This window comes from Pungitius pungitius, chromosome 17 (assembly GCF_949316345.1).
Source record: "Pungitius pungitius chromosome 17, fPunPun2.1, whole genome shotgun sequence".
In the NCBI taxonomy this organism is placed as follows: domain Eukaryota; kingdom Metazoa; phylum Chordata; class Actinopteri; order Perciformes; family Gasterosteidae; genus Pungitius; species Pungitius pungitius.
Genome location: NC_084916.1, coordinates 668,987 through 687,119, shown reverse-complemented (window position 1 = coordinate 687,119; position 18,133 = coordinate 668,987). Strand labels below are relative to the sequence as shown.

The 18,133-nt window shown below is 45.9% G+C and overlaps 1 protein-coding gene across 1 annotated transcript; it reads left to right on the top strand.

The window, feature by feature from the left end:
• Positions 1–132: 132 nt before the first annotated feature.
• Positions 133–17,852, top strand: prrc2a (proline-rich coiled-coil 2A). The gene is made up of 16 exons (XM_062558690.1): positions 133–266; positions 2,633–2,778; positions 4,431–4,608; positions 4,769–4,865; positions 4,966–5,047; positions 5,167–5,310; positions 5,707–5,948; positions 7,468–7,553; positions 7,681–7,823; positions 8,153–8,255; positions 8,390–8,576; positions 8,773–9,319; positions 9,465–9,721; positions 9,921–10,254; positions 11,774–11,996; positions 12,158–17,852. Exons 2-16 carry the CDS (start codon positions 2,664–2,666, stop codon positions 15,159–15,161), a joined length of 5,742 nt encoding a protein of 1,913 aa, XP_062414674.1. The 5' UTR covers positions 133–266; positions 2,633–2,663; the 3' UTR covers positions 15,162–17,852.
• The last annotated feature ends 281 nt before the right edge of the window (positions 17,853–18,133 follow it).

Genomic DNA, 18,133 nt, shown 5'->3' with positions numbered 1-18,133 from the left:
TAACTTTTAAGTGCAAAACGTCCACAGATAATACATCCATATTTAAAGAATTGTGGTATGGGATTCCTCAGATATGCGGGATGCGTTTTCCAAACAACACTCGCTGTAACGCTAATGTTTGCACGTTAGGTCCCAAACGGCTTCCATCTCACCAAATCACACAGTAGCCGTTGACGGCTCTTTAGATGAAGGACCGATCGAGTCCGATATTACATTTGTCTTTCTCCCATTTCATTTATTTTTGGAAAAAAAGAAAAGGAGTGCAAGTAAGCCGAACACCTTCATTGTCTATGTAGTACCACTGGTAATTATTTTGGTGCGATCAACTGCACAGATCGTATGTGTTTGACTATGCGGGAGGGTAGCGTTGCTTAGCTAGCTGGGTCACTTGCTAGAAAGCTAACGTTACAGCTAACGTTCCGCGATAGCATTGCTAAGCTCATTCTGCGATACAACCTCGAGACGAGTCGGGACAAGACCAGGTCAGTGGTCGGAAAATGTAGCATGCTTCATGCGAACGCTGAGTAGTTACAATTATCTAAGCAGAAATCGCCATTAGCCTTCATCACGACGTTTGCGTAACGTTAGCGAGAGGACTTTTGGTGGAAGGACAGTCGTATGCTTGTGGAAAGGCACAATGTCTCGGTTGTTGTTGCTAGCTAGCTACCTAGCTAATGTTAGTGGGTTCACTGGACCGACAGTACAGCTTGGCTAAGTGCTTAGGTTGTCCGTTTGCTATAAAAGAAGATCGGAATTGATGGTTTTCCTCGGGAATTGTAATTGTTGAGGGCTTTCAGCCTTTCAGTTGGCTTGTGACATAACATTTAGTTGCTACAGCGACCCACGGTGCGTAGCTAACGCCAATGTTAGCGGATAAACGTTAGCGCAGGTTGTTCGCCTGGAATACACTGACGCCTCTGTGGCTTGAGCTAACACGTCAATTTGCGATACGGCGACGTTAGTTTAAACTGACCATTTCCATCAACATTTTTCAGAACAATAAACCAGCATGGAACTATTTAGCTAATATATTTGAAAGTTTTCTTAATGATGCCAAATATACTTAGTCTTAGCCTAGTTACTACACAACCAGTTACGTTCACGTTAAACTGCACCGGGCCTGTCACCACCGCCATTTTGTTTTGTTCTCTCAACAAAAAAATATATATATATAAAATCTGCTTTTCTCTGTGCTTCTTACCAACAAGCAAGAACACCACCACAAAGGCGTTCATTCGCAATGTAGGTGTGAGGTTAAAAACGTCATCCCTCACAGATTTGGGGAGCAAGGGGCTAATGTTACCGCAAGTTGTTGAGAATGCATTATGAAACACCAACGCAGTCCCCCTCCCAACGTGAACACAGAGGCCTTGTGTTAGCTGGCCAACATTAGCACTGGAATCCACACATCTTTTGTACGTCTGTAAATTCGTCAGTTCATGTTTATTCTTTGCAATTGCTACCGTCGAAGCTACTAGCTTCCTTTGCACAAATTACGCCCGTGTTCGTCGTTAGCATTAGTGTTTCGAGACCTCTTTGTAATCCATGTTGTTTCGGTTACGGTTTTGGTGGTGTAGATGCCGGCACTCGTTAATCCCCATACATACATAGTTGACCAGCCACCCCCACGACCTAATTTTCTAATCCCATCGGGCTATTGAGGCACAATGCCGTGCTGCAGCTTCGTGAACTTATTTTCCTCAATGATTGAGGATTGTTGACACCTTCTGTCAATATTAGGATTATCAGTGCACAGTCGAATGTAGATTGCTTTACATTCCAGTCTTTTAGCATACATTAAAATTGGGTTGCACTGAATTTTCTGTTTGGGCCACTGATCATCATATTGCTGTTGGAGCTAGAAAAGTAGACTTGTTATTCAGTTCTGATATATGGTCATGGACCATATGGATTGGCTTGCATCCTTTCACTACTTCATTCATAGGATGTTAATGTAATTACTGATATTTTCTGCATACTAATCTGATGAGAATGATTTGTTAGCAGCAATAGTTTCTAATGGGAGTAGGGTGGATTGGGGGCAGCTGTTTAACTGGCTGGATACAGCCAAATCCCTTTGAATGGGACAGATGTGACCTCTCTGTTTTTTTATTGATGTGCAGTAAAATTAGTTCAAGTAAGAGGCCTGGCAGTTGCCATGGAGCCAAGAAAAGCCATTGAAGAATATCAGTTTTAATGTGTTGCCATAGAGACCAGGCTGTTTTTTCCTCTTTTTTTTGCACAGCGTTTTCTGCATTAGCACTACTAGGTCTGTTTGCCTTACCTGTGTTTTCGTTGGCATACTGTTGAATGTCTCTAAGATGAAATTTGTTTGGAAAGGAAAGCTCAAGTACTTCCAGTACTATTCCAGTTTTCCAACTCGTTTACAACTGGTGGAGAACCAACATTAAGTAATTAAAAAGCTGACCGCTATAATCTTAACACACCTTTAGATTTTGTATAGGTGAGATGTGGCCTGTACGGACCGCACCACAGGGTCACGTCCCTCATGTTTAGGATATTTTGATTAGTGAGATTGTTTCTGTTTTGTTGTTTTTGAATGCCTGCTTGTATAATCAGTACCTTGACCGTGTCTTTGCCTCCCCCCCCCCCCCCCCCCCCCCAATTTCAGGCCTCACCATACTCAATGAGCGGACAGCGCAATGTCAGAGCGCTCTGGGCAAACTGCAAAGGGGAAGGAAGGCAAAACCAAGTATGCGTCTCTCAACCTGTTTGATACATACAAAGGAAAGAGCCTTGAAACACAAAAGCCTGTTGGTGAGTATCTTGGTTCTCTCGTTGTCGTTGACATACACATATCATACATCCACACTGGTGGATTGGCCTTTCTTTCGGCCAGGGTTATTTTTTTCCAAAGTTGCTTGGCTCTCAGGCTCTGTTTACATTCTTCCACTTCTGTTTTTGTTCTATCACTAGCTGTTTTATCACTTACTTGTTTTGTAATGAATCAGAAATAAGGCTTAAGAAACAGTTGGATTTACCCTCAGGGTTTATGATTAAATGTGCCTGGCTGTGCTGTGTTGACGCCTGACAGCAAGTAGCGCAACTTTGATACATTTGGTTGCCATCTCCTTAATAGCTAAGTGGCTATCTGAGCTAGCCAGATCATCTTCCAGGTTAAGATTACATAGGTCAGGCTTTTCGGTTGAAGCAAAAGTTGGGAAAAATCACCACAGCAACATTATCGAAAACTTGAAGCTGCTTGGCGCAGGCTACTATTCTCGCCACCCATGGAAAACAGGGCAGCTCTCTTTCTCATTGATGAAGGATCAATATTATTTAGACTAACTTTTTATAGGGAGAGTGTTCTTCGAGCTCACCAAGATCCGTTATCACATTGACTTAATATACAATCGCCATCGATGCTGCCTACATGGAATCATTTATTTACAAGACCGTCTGAAATCATGCATTGCGAATACCACACGCCGCAGCCGAGCATCGACTGTCTCACACACTGAACATATTTGTACATTGTTGACCATGTATGTATTTTCTTTGTATGCACACACAAATATCCTCATAACCGACGTCTTCAAATTTACGAGATTGTTTGAGCACGGATCAGCCTTTGAGGAACCAAGATAGCCTGACCACAATCATCTGGTTAATTTGAGCTGGCTAATAGGACATTAAATCGAGTTGGTTCAACTACGTACAAGGAGCAGGGTCCTGGTGCTGATTTACAATATAGGAAATAGTTGATGTGGTGCGTCTCTCTCAATATTATTTAGGGATCAAGGATATCTGCTATACAGGATGTTATACCTGACTAAAAGAGAGAAATTACCATGTCTATTATAATCTCATCTGTAGATGTATAAAAGTGAATGCAGCCCTGTCTGAAAGGTGACTGGCTCTTTGGCCTTGACATGTCATCAGAGCCACTGAGCCTGACCTGAGACAGAGGCTTCCTTGTAGAGGTTGTTTGACCCTCTGTGCCGAGTCCCCAGTTGATGTTTTATTCAGAAGCGCCCCACCACATCTAAGCAGCTGTCCTCGTTTTCAAACTATAGACTTCCTCCTCCTACATAGTAAAGCCATGCACTGCTGCAGTTTCTCAGAGCCTCAAGGAAACAAATGAGGGATTGATGTTCGGAACAGCTTCACTTTTCCATTCTTCTGTTACCATCAATTCGCTAAAACTTCTCCATGAACTCTAATACAAAGTCGGTTTGCTCAAGATTTTTAATAATCTATAGCATTTTTTTTAATAACCCATTTGTATTTGAATCACCAGGCTGGAACTACCTAGCCCTTAGTTTTTTTTAAAGTTCTTTAGCATCATAATTGTGTATCAAGCAAACGTGTCCCTGTCATCTTGAACCTCTTTAAACCCAGAATATTTAATTAGTGTCAGGTTTCTTTAGTCCGTCTGTGCTAATCACCTCCTGTCTCTTCCATATCAGTTCCCCCCCGCCATGGCCTGCAGTCTCTTGGTAAAGTTGCCTCCGCACGGCGTATGCCACCCCCTGCCAACCTGCCCAGTCTGAAGGCAGAGAACAAAGGCAACGATCCCAACGTCACGCTCGTTCCCAAAGACGGCACAGGATGGGCAAGCAAACAGGACCAAGCAGACCCAAAGAGGTAAATAAACCCACTTTAGTAACCAAATAAACTCACCAATTTTCCACTTTTACTTGTTAAAGTTACCTCAATGGGTAGTAGAAATTTGTGTTACAGTTTTAGTTTTTTGTTGAGGCTAATTTGTCTAATATTTCCTCTGTTACCGTTTTCTTTCTCCAAGTACCGATGCATTGTCAGCACCGCAGCCGGAATCGCAGCAGCCTGTGGCTACACCGACACCTGCACCGACCCGCCCGAAAACCCCTCCAGCTCCAGAGGTAAAGAGAGTCCCAGTGAACCAATCGCAAAGTGACTTGACAGTTAATAATAATTGATGGCGGCCCTAGCTGATGTGTGTTTGTGTGTTGTGTGTATCAGGTTCTGGTTGCAGCTTCAACCCAGGCCGTAGGGGCAAGGTCCTGGGCACAGGCCAGTGTTACACATGGAACACAAGGGGATGGTAAGTCTTCATTTTTGGAAGTCTCATGAGAAATTTACTAGAATACGCTTTTAATTACAATTTGCACTCTCTCAAAAAAGAAAAAAACACCTAAATCCCTCTGTCTTCCCTCTCTACAGGTGGAAAGGGATTAAACCTACAGTCGCCATTCTCTCGCGAGGAATTTCCCACACTGCAGGCGGCTGGCGACCAGGACAAAGCTGGCAGAGAACAGGGCACTGCAGATCAGTGGTATGGGCCCGGACCAAGCCTCCGCCCCCAAAGTAAGTGATTCTCACTTGATCTCCAATAATTGATACACTAGTCCTATAGTTCAATTTGTTGCAAAGGGGAAAACTTCTTTCAGATGGGTATTCATCATGGAATCATTTGCATTTAGTATGCTGTTATTCATTTTCCAAGTCCTATCTAAATTACACTTCATGAATGTGGTATTGTGGTATGCACTTGCCAACACCAAATTGAATTCAACGTCGAACTAAAAATATGGTTTCCAGCTTAATTAATTGAAAAGAATATAAAAAGTAAATCGATTTCTTTTTTGGTGGGTTATTTGCTTTGATGTACTATCTTTCTAAAGTAAGGATGTGGCATATCTGACCTGATTCCATTAAAAAGGCTTTAAAGCATTCTGACCGCTCTGTCCTCACTCTCCTCAGACGTTACAAGTTGGCGGGACGGTGGGAGCCGCGCCATGGCGCCCACCCTGTCTGGGGAGGGGGGAGTGGAGGGCGGCGCTGCTGGGGCTCTGGGGATGGACGGGGTTGCTGGGGTCCCCCCTCCAAATTCTCAGTCCCATGGGCCACCTAGAAACCCTCCAGCAGGCAGCCCTGCCTTGGCCCTGCAACAGCAACCTGGTGGCCCGGGGTTCCCCCAATATCGAGGGATCATTCCTCCCTTTGTAAGTTTTTCACTTGTTTTCAGGCAATGTTTCAGTATCAATTTTTAAAATATTATTTACTGTATGTTTCTGCCGAATGGCACAACCGGCCAGTGCGGGGTATTCCTTTCGTGACATTTTTTATTTGAAAAAACTGCTTAAAAAAATTAAAGAAACAATCTTTTATCAAGGAATGCACGTAACTGAATCTGGTCAGGTAAGTAGGAGCAAGGGTTCATCAATTTCAGCTGCATTGGTGTTGATATAATTAACAAGTTCACTAGAGGGCCAACAATGAAACAACTCTCAAAACAGGACTGGTTTTGCATGTGGCCAATTCAAGTGTCTCCCTCTTTCTCTCTCTGACTGGTTTTAGCTACAGTAGGGCTGTCACAATCTACTTTTTGTCATATTAATTGCTATAAACAATTACTGCAATTTCCATTTGATGTCACTGGTTACATAATGACAATATAATAGCATAATAATGCAAGTACGTTCTCAGACAATTGACTCAAATGTTGGTGACACTCATTTTTTAGTAAAAATCAATATAACCAGAGCACCAAAAATGGCTGTGCTTATTTCCATATTGCGTTTGATAAGTCAATATATTCACTATCGCTCACTCCTCGGAGCATGTGGCAATTTCTTAACCCTACAGAAGTTCAACAGTGTGCTGTTGCAAAGGAGATTCAAGTGTCTCTCAGCATAATCTCCAGAACATGGAGGAAATTCCAGGAGAAAGGCAGTTACTCTAGGAGAGCTGGACAGGGCCATAGAAGGTCCTCAACTCATCAGCTGGACTGATCTCTCCTGCTTTGTGCAAGGAGGAACAGGTTGCGCACTGCCCGAGCCCCACAGAATGACCTCCAGCAGGCCACTGGTGTGAATGTCTCTGCCAAAACAATCAGAAAGAGATTGCAAATGCCAATCAAACTCTTTCTGATCTCGATTGGCATTTGCAATAGAACACCACAATTGGCTGCCACTGGCACCCTGTGCCTTTCACAGATGAGAGCAGATTCACCACTGGCTGACATTAGGTATTTAAATTAAATCCTTTGAACTCATGGTCAAACCTTACGCCGGTGCAGTAGGTCCTTGATTCTTCCTGACAATACCCAAGCTCAAATGGCAAGAGTATGCAGGCAGTACCTGGAGGATGAAGGAATTGATAAAATTGAATGATCCTCACAATCTGACCTGACCTAAACCCGAGCAGTGTATGATTCCTGTATACCTCAAAGTCAATAGTCTGCCACAGCAACTAATGAAGCGCTCAGTTAAACCGAGCTACTATTGGATCTCCTCTCTAACCAACAATTATATACTAAACATTATTGATTTAAGAATGAGGAAAGATAAAGCTCCGTTAGTAATTATTCAGCATTTACAATCTAATCAAGCATGTTTTTTTGTTTTGTTTTCAAATATATAATTGGGCGCTTGCTTTGCTAAAACCTGCATGTTTCATGTCCTTTCCTAATTACATCATAATTCATTGTGTCCTAACCGTTTTTTAATGTTTTAATTATAGATGTATCCTCCATACCTGCCCTTCCCGGGCCCCTATGGCCCTCAGGGGCCCTTCCGGTACCCGGCACCTGGGGAAGGGCCTCCAAGGTATGTTTCTGTCCAATTCCAATTGTATGGCTAGTGTTTTGCCACTTAAGTTTATTCACTTTGAATCCCATTTTTTCCTGCTGTTTTTTTATCTTTGACTTTTAACTGAACTCTTCCTCTCTTTCAGGTTCCGGCAGGGAGGTCCTGACCGTTCTCAGGGCGGCCCACGTGATTCAGGTGTAGAAGTTGTGAAGCGACCACCTATCCTAAAGCAGGATGACCTGAAGGAGTTAGACGAGCTTGACCATGATGGCGATGAGGGCTGGGCAGGTAAATCAACAAGCTGGTTTATACATGTATGGAACTAGCATGTAAATTAGAAATAGTTTTTGATGTACACAACAGAATTAAGAAAATATTATTTTATTCATATCTTGGCTCGAAAAATATATTTTATCTACCAGATGGAAAAAATATTCTATTTGTATTGACAATTGTAACCGTTTCAGTCGAAATGGGGTGACGGCATAGTGAACCAGATTGATGCTTTCTAACGTTGCATATGATTCTCGGGCATATCAAAGTAATGGGTAATAAATGCACTGCACTGCATGTATGTTTGGTATTAACAAAGTTCCAATGTTTTTTTTATTTTAAAGGGGCTCATGAGGAGATTGATTACTCCGCCAAGTTGAAGTTCAGTGATGATGAAGGAGATGAAGAGGGGGAAGAGGAAAGAACCGAGAGCAATAATGACTCGTGGTATGCATATTTAGTCTGAGATCACTTCAACTTATGATGATATGACGATTTTTATCTTTTCAAATGTTTATTGTAAAAAAAGTTATTTCTTTGCAAGCATACAAGCTACTGTAATGACTTTGTTTTCTCCTCAGTGAGCAGCAGAGGTCCCAGGATGCACCCCCTGCAGCCTCTCGCTCTCGAGCCTCGGACAGCGGTGGCGACACCCGCCGCACCCCTCCCTGTAATGCTGACAATGGACCCCAACCCTCCAGCAAGCCAGGACGGGCCGAGGAGGGAGGCAGCGGCTGGGGGGGCCAGGGACCACCAACCAACTACCAGGTAGTTTGCTTGCCATTGGCAACGGGTTGTTGCCTTAGACAGGCCATGCCCAAGCTGTGAAGACATGTAATATAAGAGGTGTGTGTGTGTGTGTGTGTGTGTGTGTATTTGCGTGCATTTCTGCAGATTGCAGCAACGTCATCTTGAGTGTTGGAAGCTGAATGATGACTCATTCATATTTTTCTTACCCGTTCAGGACCGGACCCAAAATCAGGGTACCTCTCAAGGCCTGTCAAAACCTGTCCCGAGCCAGCTTCAGCCAGCACCAGGGGGCCCGTCTCCTCCTGCCCAACCAGGCCTTCTTGTCCCTGCACCCCAGGAGAATGATGAAGATGAGACTTGGCGTCAGCGCAGGAAACAGTCCTCCACTGAGATCTCCGCTGCTGTGGAGCGAGCTCGTCGCCGCCGCGAGGAGGAAGAACGCAGGATGGAGGAAGAGAGGCGCGCAGCCTGTGCAGAGAAACTCAAGAGGCTGGATGAGAAGCAGCAACAGCAGCAGGGCAGCAACGCAGGAGGTGGTGGCAGCAGCTGTAAAAGCCCAAGCCTGGATGGAAACTCTGCAGCTGCCCCAGCAGGCAGCCTTAGTCCATCTATTTCAGCCTCCTCCCCCAACATCAGCCAGCCCCCATCCCCTTGTGTGGACCCTGAAGAATCTCCACAGTTGGTTGTCCAGCCAGGGTCCAGTCCTGAAATTGGGGACCGACAGCGAGCCAGCAGCAACAGCAGCAATGACTCAAGTGCAGGTGAGTTTCTTAGATCAGAGTTATTTAGCTCACGATCATGTGATTGGGTGACACTGTTGACTATGTTCACTATAACACTTCAAATAAAGCTGCCATGTCTTGATAATGAGCTGCGATTTAACTCTACAACCATCTCTTGGTTCAGAAGCCCAACCGTGTCCCCAGCCTCCTGTGTCACAGCCACCACAGCCTACGCTGGATGTACCTTTACCAGCAGAAAATAAGGAAGAGACCATGGGCACGCCGCACATCCGTGCAGGAAGTGTAGGTGAAAGAGGTGTTGACCCAGTCAAGATTGAGAACATTGGAGGGGGAGCAGGACGTCAAGCTGGTGGTCCTCCCGGCCAGGGCTACTCAAAGTACCAGAAGTCTCTTCCACCTCGATTTCAGAGGCAGCAACAGGTAAGGATCTGAACTTGTCTGTACAGGTATTGCTTGAATGTTGTCTGCATTCTGGTTTAGTTTAAAATGTATCTTTCTCAATGAGATATGCTTCATACAGATACAAAAATAACCTTTATACATTTCATTATAAATGTCTATTTCTGCTGCTAAACATCTTGGTTGCTATGTTTTATTTTTCACAATTATTTCCATTTAGGAACAGCTCCTTAAGCAGCAGCAGCAGTGGCAGCAACAGCAGCAGCAACAACAACAACAACAACAACAACAACAGCAACAACAGCACAGCCAGGCCTCACAAAGCCAGCTGTCCCCCCAGCCTCCCCAGGGTCCTTCACCAGGCTCAACACCCCAGCCGGGGCCTGGACCAAAGCAGGGTGGACCCATGTATCAACCCAGCAATATGGTGCGACCCCCACAACTGCCAATGAATTTCGACCCTCGCTGGATGATGATGCCATACATGGACCCTCGCATGATGCAAGGCCGCCCTCCGCCTATGGACTACTATTCAGCAGGCATGCACCCATCTGGTGAGTGGATGTGACATCATCACTTGGATCTAATTATATTATTTGAAAAAATCAATCAGATCTTCACTGTTCAAATAATTTAATTATATTATACTGCCATACCAGGGAACACAGTTCAAATGTTAGTGCAGTAGCAGGCAGGCTGATATGATGACTGTATAGTTATGGAAGTAAATCTGTGTCATCGGGTGTTGAAATAAAAAGGTGATTGAATATCTAGCACTGAATATTTATGCATTGAAATTATGTACCTGAATGTTTTTCAACGTTAAAATACTGCAAAAAATTCAACCGCAAATAATTCTACTGCAACATCCGGGACCTCAAGGAAGAGCAATCGATTCAAGATTCAAGATCAGGAGCGTGCGTCAATCAAAAGGAGCGAGCACCCAATACACCTTGGGCATCAGATTGTATCCATGTCCAATGATAACAGGGCTTTAACTCTTCTTCATGCCATCAGTGTGGTTTCAGATTCCGTAATAGACAGCTGACATTTGTACATTAACAGACTGTGTTGGACATGAACGAAGCGGAAGTTAAACCAGAGCGTACAGCCGCTCACAATACGCCTCTTCTTCTAGTTTTAATGATGCAGAGATCCTTGGACAAGCTGTTAGGAGTGATTGGCAGAGTTTTGAAACCAGGACGCGCTTGAAGAGGCACATGAGCCGCTGTAGTGGGGGGGGGGGGCAGCGGCTTTAGCGGAGCGTGCAGACGCATAAACCCGACAGGACATGCAGGAATAACCGCAGTAGCGCCGAGTGCGGAAAGTGGTCGGTGGAAGGATCCTTTTTCTGAGGCACAAGCCGATCTCAGTTGGGTATTAAGCGGCATTCAAAGTCCAGGTAACGTTAAATGAGTCTTCATGACCATGGGTAAACTTTATTGAGGATCTGGCACAACACAGCGACCTGCAAGTAGCGCAGAGTCTTACATAAAGGGATGTACGTCTTAATGCGAAGCTTTAGAATTTATCTCAAAGGGATCCTGTATTTGCTCATAAAGTCTGAAACGAGAAACCATTTTTCAGTGACGGTGTTACGTGCCTACTGGTTTTTGAACTACTGGTTTTTGAACTACTGGTTTGGCTACGGTTGCGTGTTTGTTTTCCCCCGGCAGGCAGGTGTTGTCTGCCTCCGTCACTTGAGTCGTCACACATTTGCAAACATATTGTTGAAAATGTTCAAAAATGCATCCCATATCCAATGCAGCGATTACAATTATATAAGTGAGCACTACGTCACAGCCACGTATGAAGAAATACATAAAAGAACATTTATTAAAAGTTTGCCACAACGTTGGCATTAATGCCCCGTTATTATTGGACATGGCTACAATCCGAAGCCGAAGGTGTATTGGGTGCTCGCTCCTGATCTTGAATCGATTGCTCTTCACGTTTTTCTTTCAAAACCCGATGACACACATTTACTTCCATATATAGTGACTTGAGTCACGTTTTGTTTTCACTACCTCTGCAGATATTGCCTTTTTTAATGTCATTCTTCTCCTATTACAGGACTTATTGGCCGTGAGCGGTCTGATTCGGGGGGATCTGGTTCAGATGCCTTTGACAGGCAGCAACAGCACCCGGGTCACCCACACCGTGGGACCCCCCCTATGGATCCTAAGATGGCCTGGGGTCAGGAGGTATTCCCTGGCGGAGCGGAGGGCCGCGGGTTAACATCGCCCCATAGGCAGAAGCAGGCTTTGGAGGATGACGATGTGGCCAAAGGGCCCAGGTAAGGATTTACAAGTCTTATATAGTGAGAACAGTGTTAAAAGTTTTCCAATGTTGATTGGTTGCTCTAAATACATGAATGGTCAGGAAGGGAAGTTATTTTGTAATCTGAGTCTTTTGAGGTGGATTCATTTAGCGTTCTTTCAATGTTCTATATCTTAGGAGTGACACTCCTCCACACCGCATGCGTGAGGGCGGATTGGGACCCATCCAGCAGCCCGGTTCCACCCCTGGCGCACCCAATCAAACTCCGCCTCCAGTTGGAACTCAAATTGGAGGTCAGGGTGGCGGCCACCCTCATCACTACATGAGTGGGCGAGGCAACTTTAGCAACTTCCCTGACCAGGGTGCAAGGATGCATCCCCACCAGCAGCAGCAGCAGCAGAGGGGCGAGAGGGGAAATCAGCCGCATAGCTACCCCCATCAGGATGAAGGGCCTCCACGAGGGTCTCAGCAGGGGCAGATATGGGGAGCCCCACACCCTCACTATGATCGCAATGGTCGTGCTGATCACCCCGCTGTTGAGAGCAACTCTCATGTCCACCACCATCACGGCCACCACCCCCAGCAGCCTCACTACTCTCTCCACCCCCACAAACCAGAGAACAGCCGAGACAGAGTGCTTGAGGCTCCTGCTAAGAAGACCGACTCTTCTGCCCCCATCCACCAACCTTCACTCTCCTCCTCGTGCTCTTCCTCCTCCTCCTCTTCTGCCAGGGAAGATGGCAATGTAAAAGGTGCCCTGCATCATCACCCATCCCAGAGAGAGAGTGAAGCTGTTGTTGTGCACACTCATGGTGAAAGAGGCAACAGTGCTAACGGCAGCAGCCTTGTGAAACAGGAGAAGACGGGCCCAGCAATCTCCCCTAGCCCACCTCCCTCTCAACATGGCAGTCATGCTCAGCCGCAGCAACACCACCCTCATCCTAAATCAAACCAAAGAGGGGGGCGGGAGCACAAGACTGAGACCCAGTGGGGCCCACGGCCTGGCAGCAGCAATACAGGTGGGGGGTCCTCTCATGGTAGAAGGGCCAATGCAGGAGGTGGCAACAACTCTCGTGGAGGCGAGGACTCCTCCAACACTCCATCCGACCACAAACCCTCCCACCAGACAGGAGGCAGCAATCCAAATAGGAGGGCCGGTCCCATTAAGAAGCCAGTGCTTAAGGAGATTAAGAGAGACGTAGGGGAAGCTGATGGAGGAGAAAAAACAAGCTTTGGGAAAGAGAAAGATGGTGGCCAACGTGCCTCCATAAAGCAGGAATCCTCCGCCTCGCAGAACCCATCCGCTCCATCGAAGGATGAACCAGCCCAGACAGCCAAAGCCAGGAATGCAGGAAAAGAACGATCCTCAGGAGGAGGCGGGGTTGGGTCTGGGAGAGGGCCTAAAGATGTAGACACCACTTTTTCAGGTCCCTCCTCCAGGAGGGACAGGGACCGCTCCTTTGAGAGAGGAGGGGGCCCCTCACACAATCATGGAGTTCCTGCCAAAGGCAGCCGTGCCAGTCGCGGACGAGGAGGAGAGTTCTATGGGCGCGGCCGTGGTTACCGTGGCGCCTACACGGCTCCCGCCGGCCCCATTGGTGCTAGTCGGGGCAGAATGGGTGGAAGGAGTGGCAGAGACTACCGGCCATCTGTTGGCGGTAGCCACCACCATGAGTCCAAGGGCGAGGGGGCCTGTGTCAGGCACGGTCCGGATCGGTCCCAGCATAACCCAGCCAGGGCCAGGAACCGAAGTGAAACCCGCAGTGAGGGTTCAGAGTATGAGGAAATCCCTAAGAGAAGGAGGGAAAGAGGTTCAGAGACTGGCAGTGAGAGTGGTGCAAGTGACCATGGTCCCTCAGACAAGGAAGACCCCCAGAAAATCATCACCAAGAATGGTCCTGAGCATGCCAACACCACTGGCAGCAGCAACATTTCATCCGCACCTTCTAGAGGTTCCCAGGCCCGCGTCTTCACTCCCAGGGGTGTACCCTCAAGGAGGGGCAGGGGTGGTGGCGGCGGCGGCGGCGCAGGAGGCGGTGGCGGAGGAGGAGGAAACATCTATAGAAGCGGTGGTAATATAGGAGGACATTCTGGAGGGCACCGGGTTGGACCCAGCTCAGCCTCTCACGGAGGGTCCTCAAAGTCATCGGCCTCAGCTAGAAAGCAGCAAGGCCCGCCACAGACCTCTGGGGCCAAGGACAGGGGAGGAAATGGAGCCGAGAAGAAAGAAAAGATAGCTGATGCAAGTCAAACTCAAAGCCAGGCGTCCAATCCCCCTCAGCCGCTCTTGCCTGCCGCAGCTCCCACCTCCTCAGCTTCCACTGAAAATGGAGTTGTGAATCAGCAAGCTTCAACCAACCCGGCCCCAAACTCCAGAGCGCCGAATGCGCTCCCTCTTCCCATTAACCGAGGGTTCCCCCCCAGCGGGTTTGAGCGACCAGCTCGACGTCGGCGTCACGGGCGTTCCCAGCATCAGCAGGATAAGCCCCCCCGCTTTCGGAGGCTGAAGGAGCGAGAGAATGCTGCACGTATCAACGGAGGAGTTGGGGTCATCGGAGGAGGACGGCCCTCCTCTCCTACCCTCAATTCAGTTCAGGACAGTAATGGAGCCCCCGTCTCTGCTCCTGTGACAAGCAATGCCCAAAATGCTAACCACAACAATACATTAATTGCCAACAATAACAGTGGCGGCGGGCATGTTAACAATGCAAATAGCCACCACCATCACCACTACAACCAGGGCACCGCTGGACAGACCCAGCACCACCAGAGCCATGGAGCGAAGTCCCCCGACTTCACCAACCAGAACTCGGACCAGGCCAACGAGGAGTGGGAGACCGCCTCTGAGAGCAGCGACTTCACAGAGTTCAGAGACCGGGAGGGGGGAGGTGGGGGAAAGCCCTATCCCTCTCACCATCCCCACCACCTAGGAAGGGGCGGTGGAGGTGTCGTCGACCGTGATATGGCAGGAAAGGAGCCCTTGGCTAATAAAAGAAGCTTCTCTAGCCAGCGTCCTGGCATGGAACGACAGAACCGAAGGGTCAACCCTGGAGGAGGTGGAGGAGGGGGAGGAAGAGGTCCCCGAGGGCCCCCCGGTGGCGGCTCCGGCGGGCCTGGCAATGGTGGTGGCAACCGCGGGGATCGGCGTGGCAACTGGCTCTCCCCGAAAAACCGGAAGTGATGAAATATTTCAGAACTTTTCAGATGAATCCCACCCACATTAAAAACCCTCACATCGAATCCCCTTTTGATAATTACTTCATGGTTTATCTGTTGGCATCCCTAATCTATTAGTGCATTGTACAGTAAATGGAGATGGTATTCAAATTCACCTCAACCCCCCCCGCTCCCCGACCCCGGTGATGTCTCGCCCTCTGCACTCAGTCTACTATCTACCGTCCGTTATTGTACATTTTTCCGTTTGTTCCCTCTCGCTTTCTGTTAAGTTTTCCTCCCTCCCTCAATAATTTCACCCCAGTTGGATTTGACAAGCATGCGGTTCTGCAAATGATGCACGTTGTTTGTCAGAGGACATTCACACAAAGCTACACACACACACACACACACTTGCATATACAAGCACAAATATGACATATTTACAAACACAGAACACATGCAGTCATGTGGTTGCATAATGATCACATTTGAATTGGCGGAAATGTTTGGATTGGACAAATTTTTATATTTATGTACCTGTGTATATTTCTACCACACTTTGGCCTTGGGTGGTATTAGGTAGTGCAGTTCTGCATTACTTCCCTCACAAAGGGAAAGTGCAGCATCATATTTTAACGAGAACAATGTACCATAACATGTTTTGTTTCTGTCTTCTTCCTCTGGCCTTGTGTCGGGTTGAGTTTCACCCTCTAGGAAATGTTAGGGGTGTGTTTTTCCTTTTTTCTTTTCTAAAAAGCAGGTCATTAAAATACCTTTTTTAAATCTAAATTCCTTAATTCCTCCTTTTACTGACTTTTTGGTTTCCCACAAGTGTTTCTCTGATTACTGTGATAGGACCCACTGACGTACTACTTATCAGTGCTTCACATGGATGACCTGCTCAGACATTTAATTACATATTGGTTGGCCCTTCTTTCTTTTTTTCTTTTTTTTAGAAAATAAAGGCTTTTTCTGCCTCATCGTAGCATCTTCCTTACCTGCAAGAGTTCTGCATAACTCAAGTTTTCCCAAGTTTTATTCTCTCATGTGAGCTTTGTTTACCTAATGAAGACTGTATTGCTAGCTTAATGGCTTCATTTTAACATCCATTATTTCATCAGTGACTTCCATTTTTAAAGGAACACTGTAGGGACTTTCCCTCTGATGAAATACCTATGAATCTTGTAAGACGGGAGGGAGAAATGTTGAATAAACATGTAGGATATGATAGAATAAAGAAAAAAGGTTTGACTTTCATAAAAATTGTCTATGCTTTCAATAGGTATTTGAATATGTTCTAATAAGCACTCCTTGTATATCAAAAACCCACGGTTGGTGTTTCAAATGTTTTTATTTGGGTTCTTTTTTTTTTAGCGTGCGTGCAAGTTACATGTGATGCAACCGGACAGGTACTCTGTCTGGGCCCAGAGTACAGAGCCAGCCCGAGTATTGTACCATTTATACTGCACCCCCTCTGTGCTCCTCTGGAGACTCTTCACACTCATACCAAGAAAGAACTATACTACAGAGAGCTCCTTTTCTGAGGCAGTATTTATTTGTAACCCCCCCCCCCCCCCCCCCCCTCCAATGCGCATGTTCTCCTAATGGCTGTTTTAGGACATGTTGGCAACCAGAAGCCCAAACTAATTGAATTCAGGTCAATGATGACGAGCTGTCACGTGAGTTTCCTTACAGTTCACTCGCGGGAAATAATGCCAACCTGGAGTGTTGAGAAGATATTGGGTTGATGTTGGGATAACACTTGTTTGTATCGTACATGAAAGACGTAAAATGGCACACACAGACATCCAAGGGGAACTTTAAAAAGAAAAGTGATTTATACACCTGCATCAATTCTTACACTGCTGTAAGTTGGGGTTTGTGTTTGTATACTGAAAACAGTTTGAAATCGTCTCTGGGATGTTGTGAGTAGGGCATTTGATTTTGTGTATGTGTGCGTGTGTGGCATGTGTGCGTTTTTCTGCTGTTTGTGTAATAACTCGGGGAAAGAGGGGTGGACCAGAGGGGTTATCATGAATGGCAAGCACTTTCTGCCTTGTTTGCCCACACTTGATTTAGCAATTCTCATTATCAAGACAATTCTACTGTTTCTTGAATACATTCACATGTATACATCCAGCTGTGTGTATATGATCATCATCAACCAAACGAATAACAAGCAGCAGACAACCTCACCCGTTCCATTTCTTTTGTTGTGTGTCATTTAACCATACATTGTTCTGCAGGCAAATGAAGCGGGACATGTTTTGATTATCTCACTTCTCAGCGTGAACACGCACCCATGGGTGCTGCTTGCCCTGCCTGGTTTATACATTGCTACACTTAACACTGGCTCAAAGAGTCCTCCATCCCTCCTTAACTCTTAATGTTGAAGTGCGCATTATTTTAAAAGAAAAACCAGTGTATTCCAGGAAACAATTATTTCAAAGATTGTACTGTGTTTTCAGCATTACTAAGGTACCTGGAGTGGTTTAAACTTTTTTTTTTTTCCTATTTGTGGTTTTATTAATGGAACCATAATATACACATGTGTATGTATATTGGTATGTATTGTCTACCCCAACTTACATTCCCACAAACAAATGTTGCCATGTTTAGTTCAAGGGAGCAATGTACAAGCAGAGAAGTGTCTTATTATAATAAAGTTATACAGAGAAGGCAAAGTTAAATAAACTACTTTTGATTTAATGGAAAATATGACATGTCTCATTCTTGGAATATTATGAAGAAAAACTGAGCAAGATAAAATACCTTTTTCACTGCATATGTTTGGACATTCCAGAAAAATTGGTATAACTAATGCCACTTTAATTCTATGTGTGTCTATACCAGTGAGGGATGCAGCTGTTAAGCAAACACAGTTGAATAAACAAAAGAAATCCAGCTGTAGTTTGCCAATTTCTGATTTAGGAAAATAAAGGTTTGCTGGTGGCAGCAAATATAATCCATTATACGCTCTTAACTATCATGGCACCT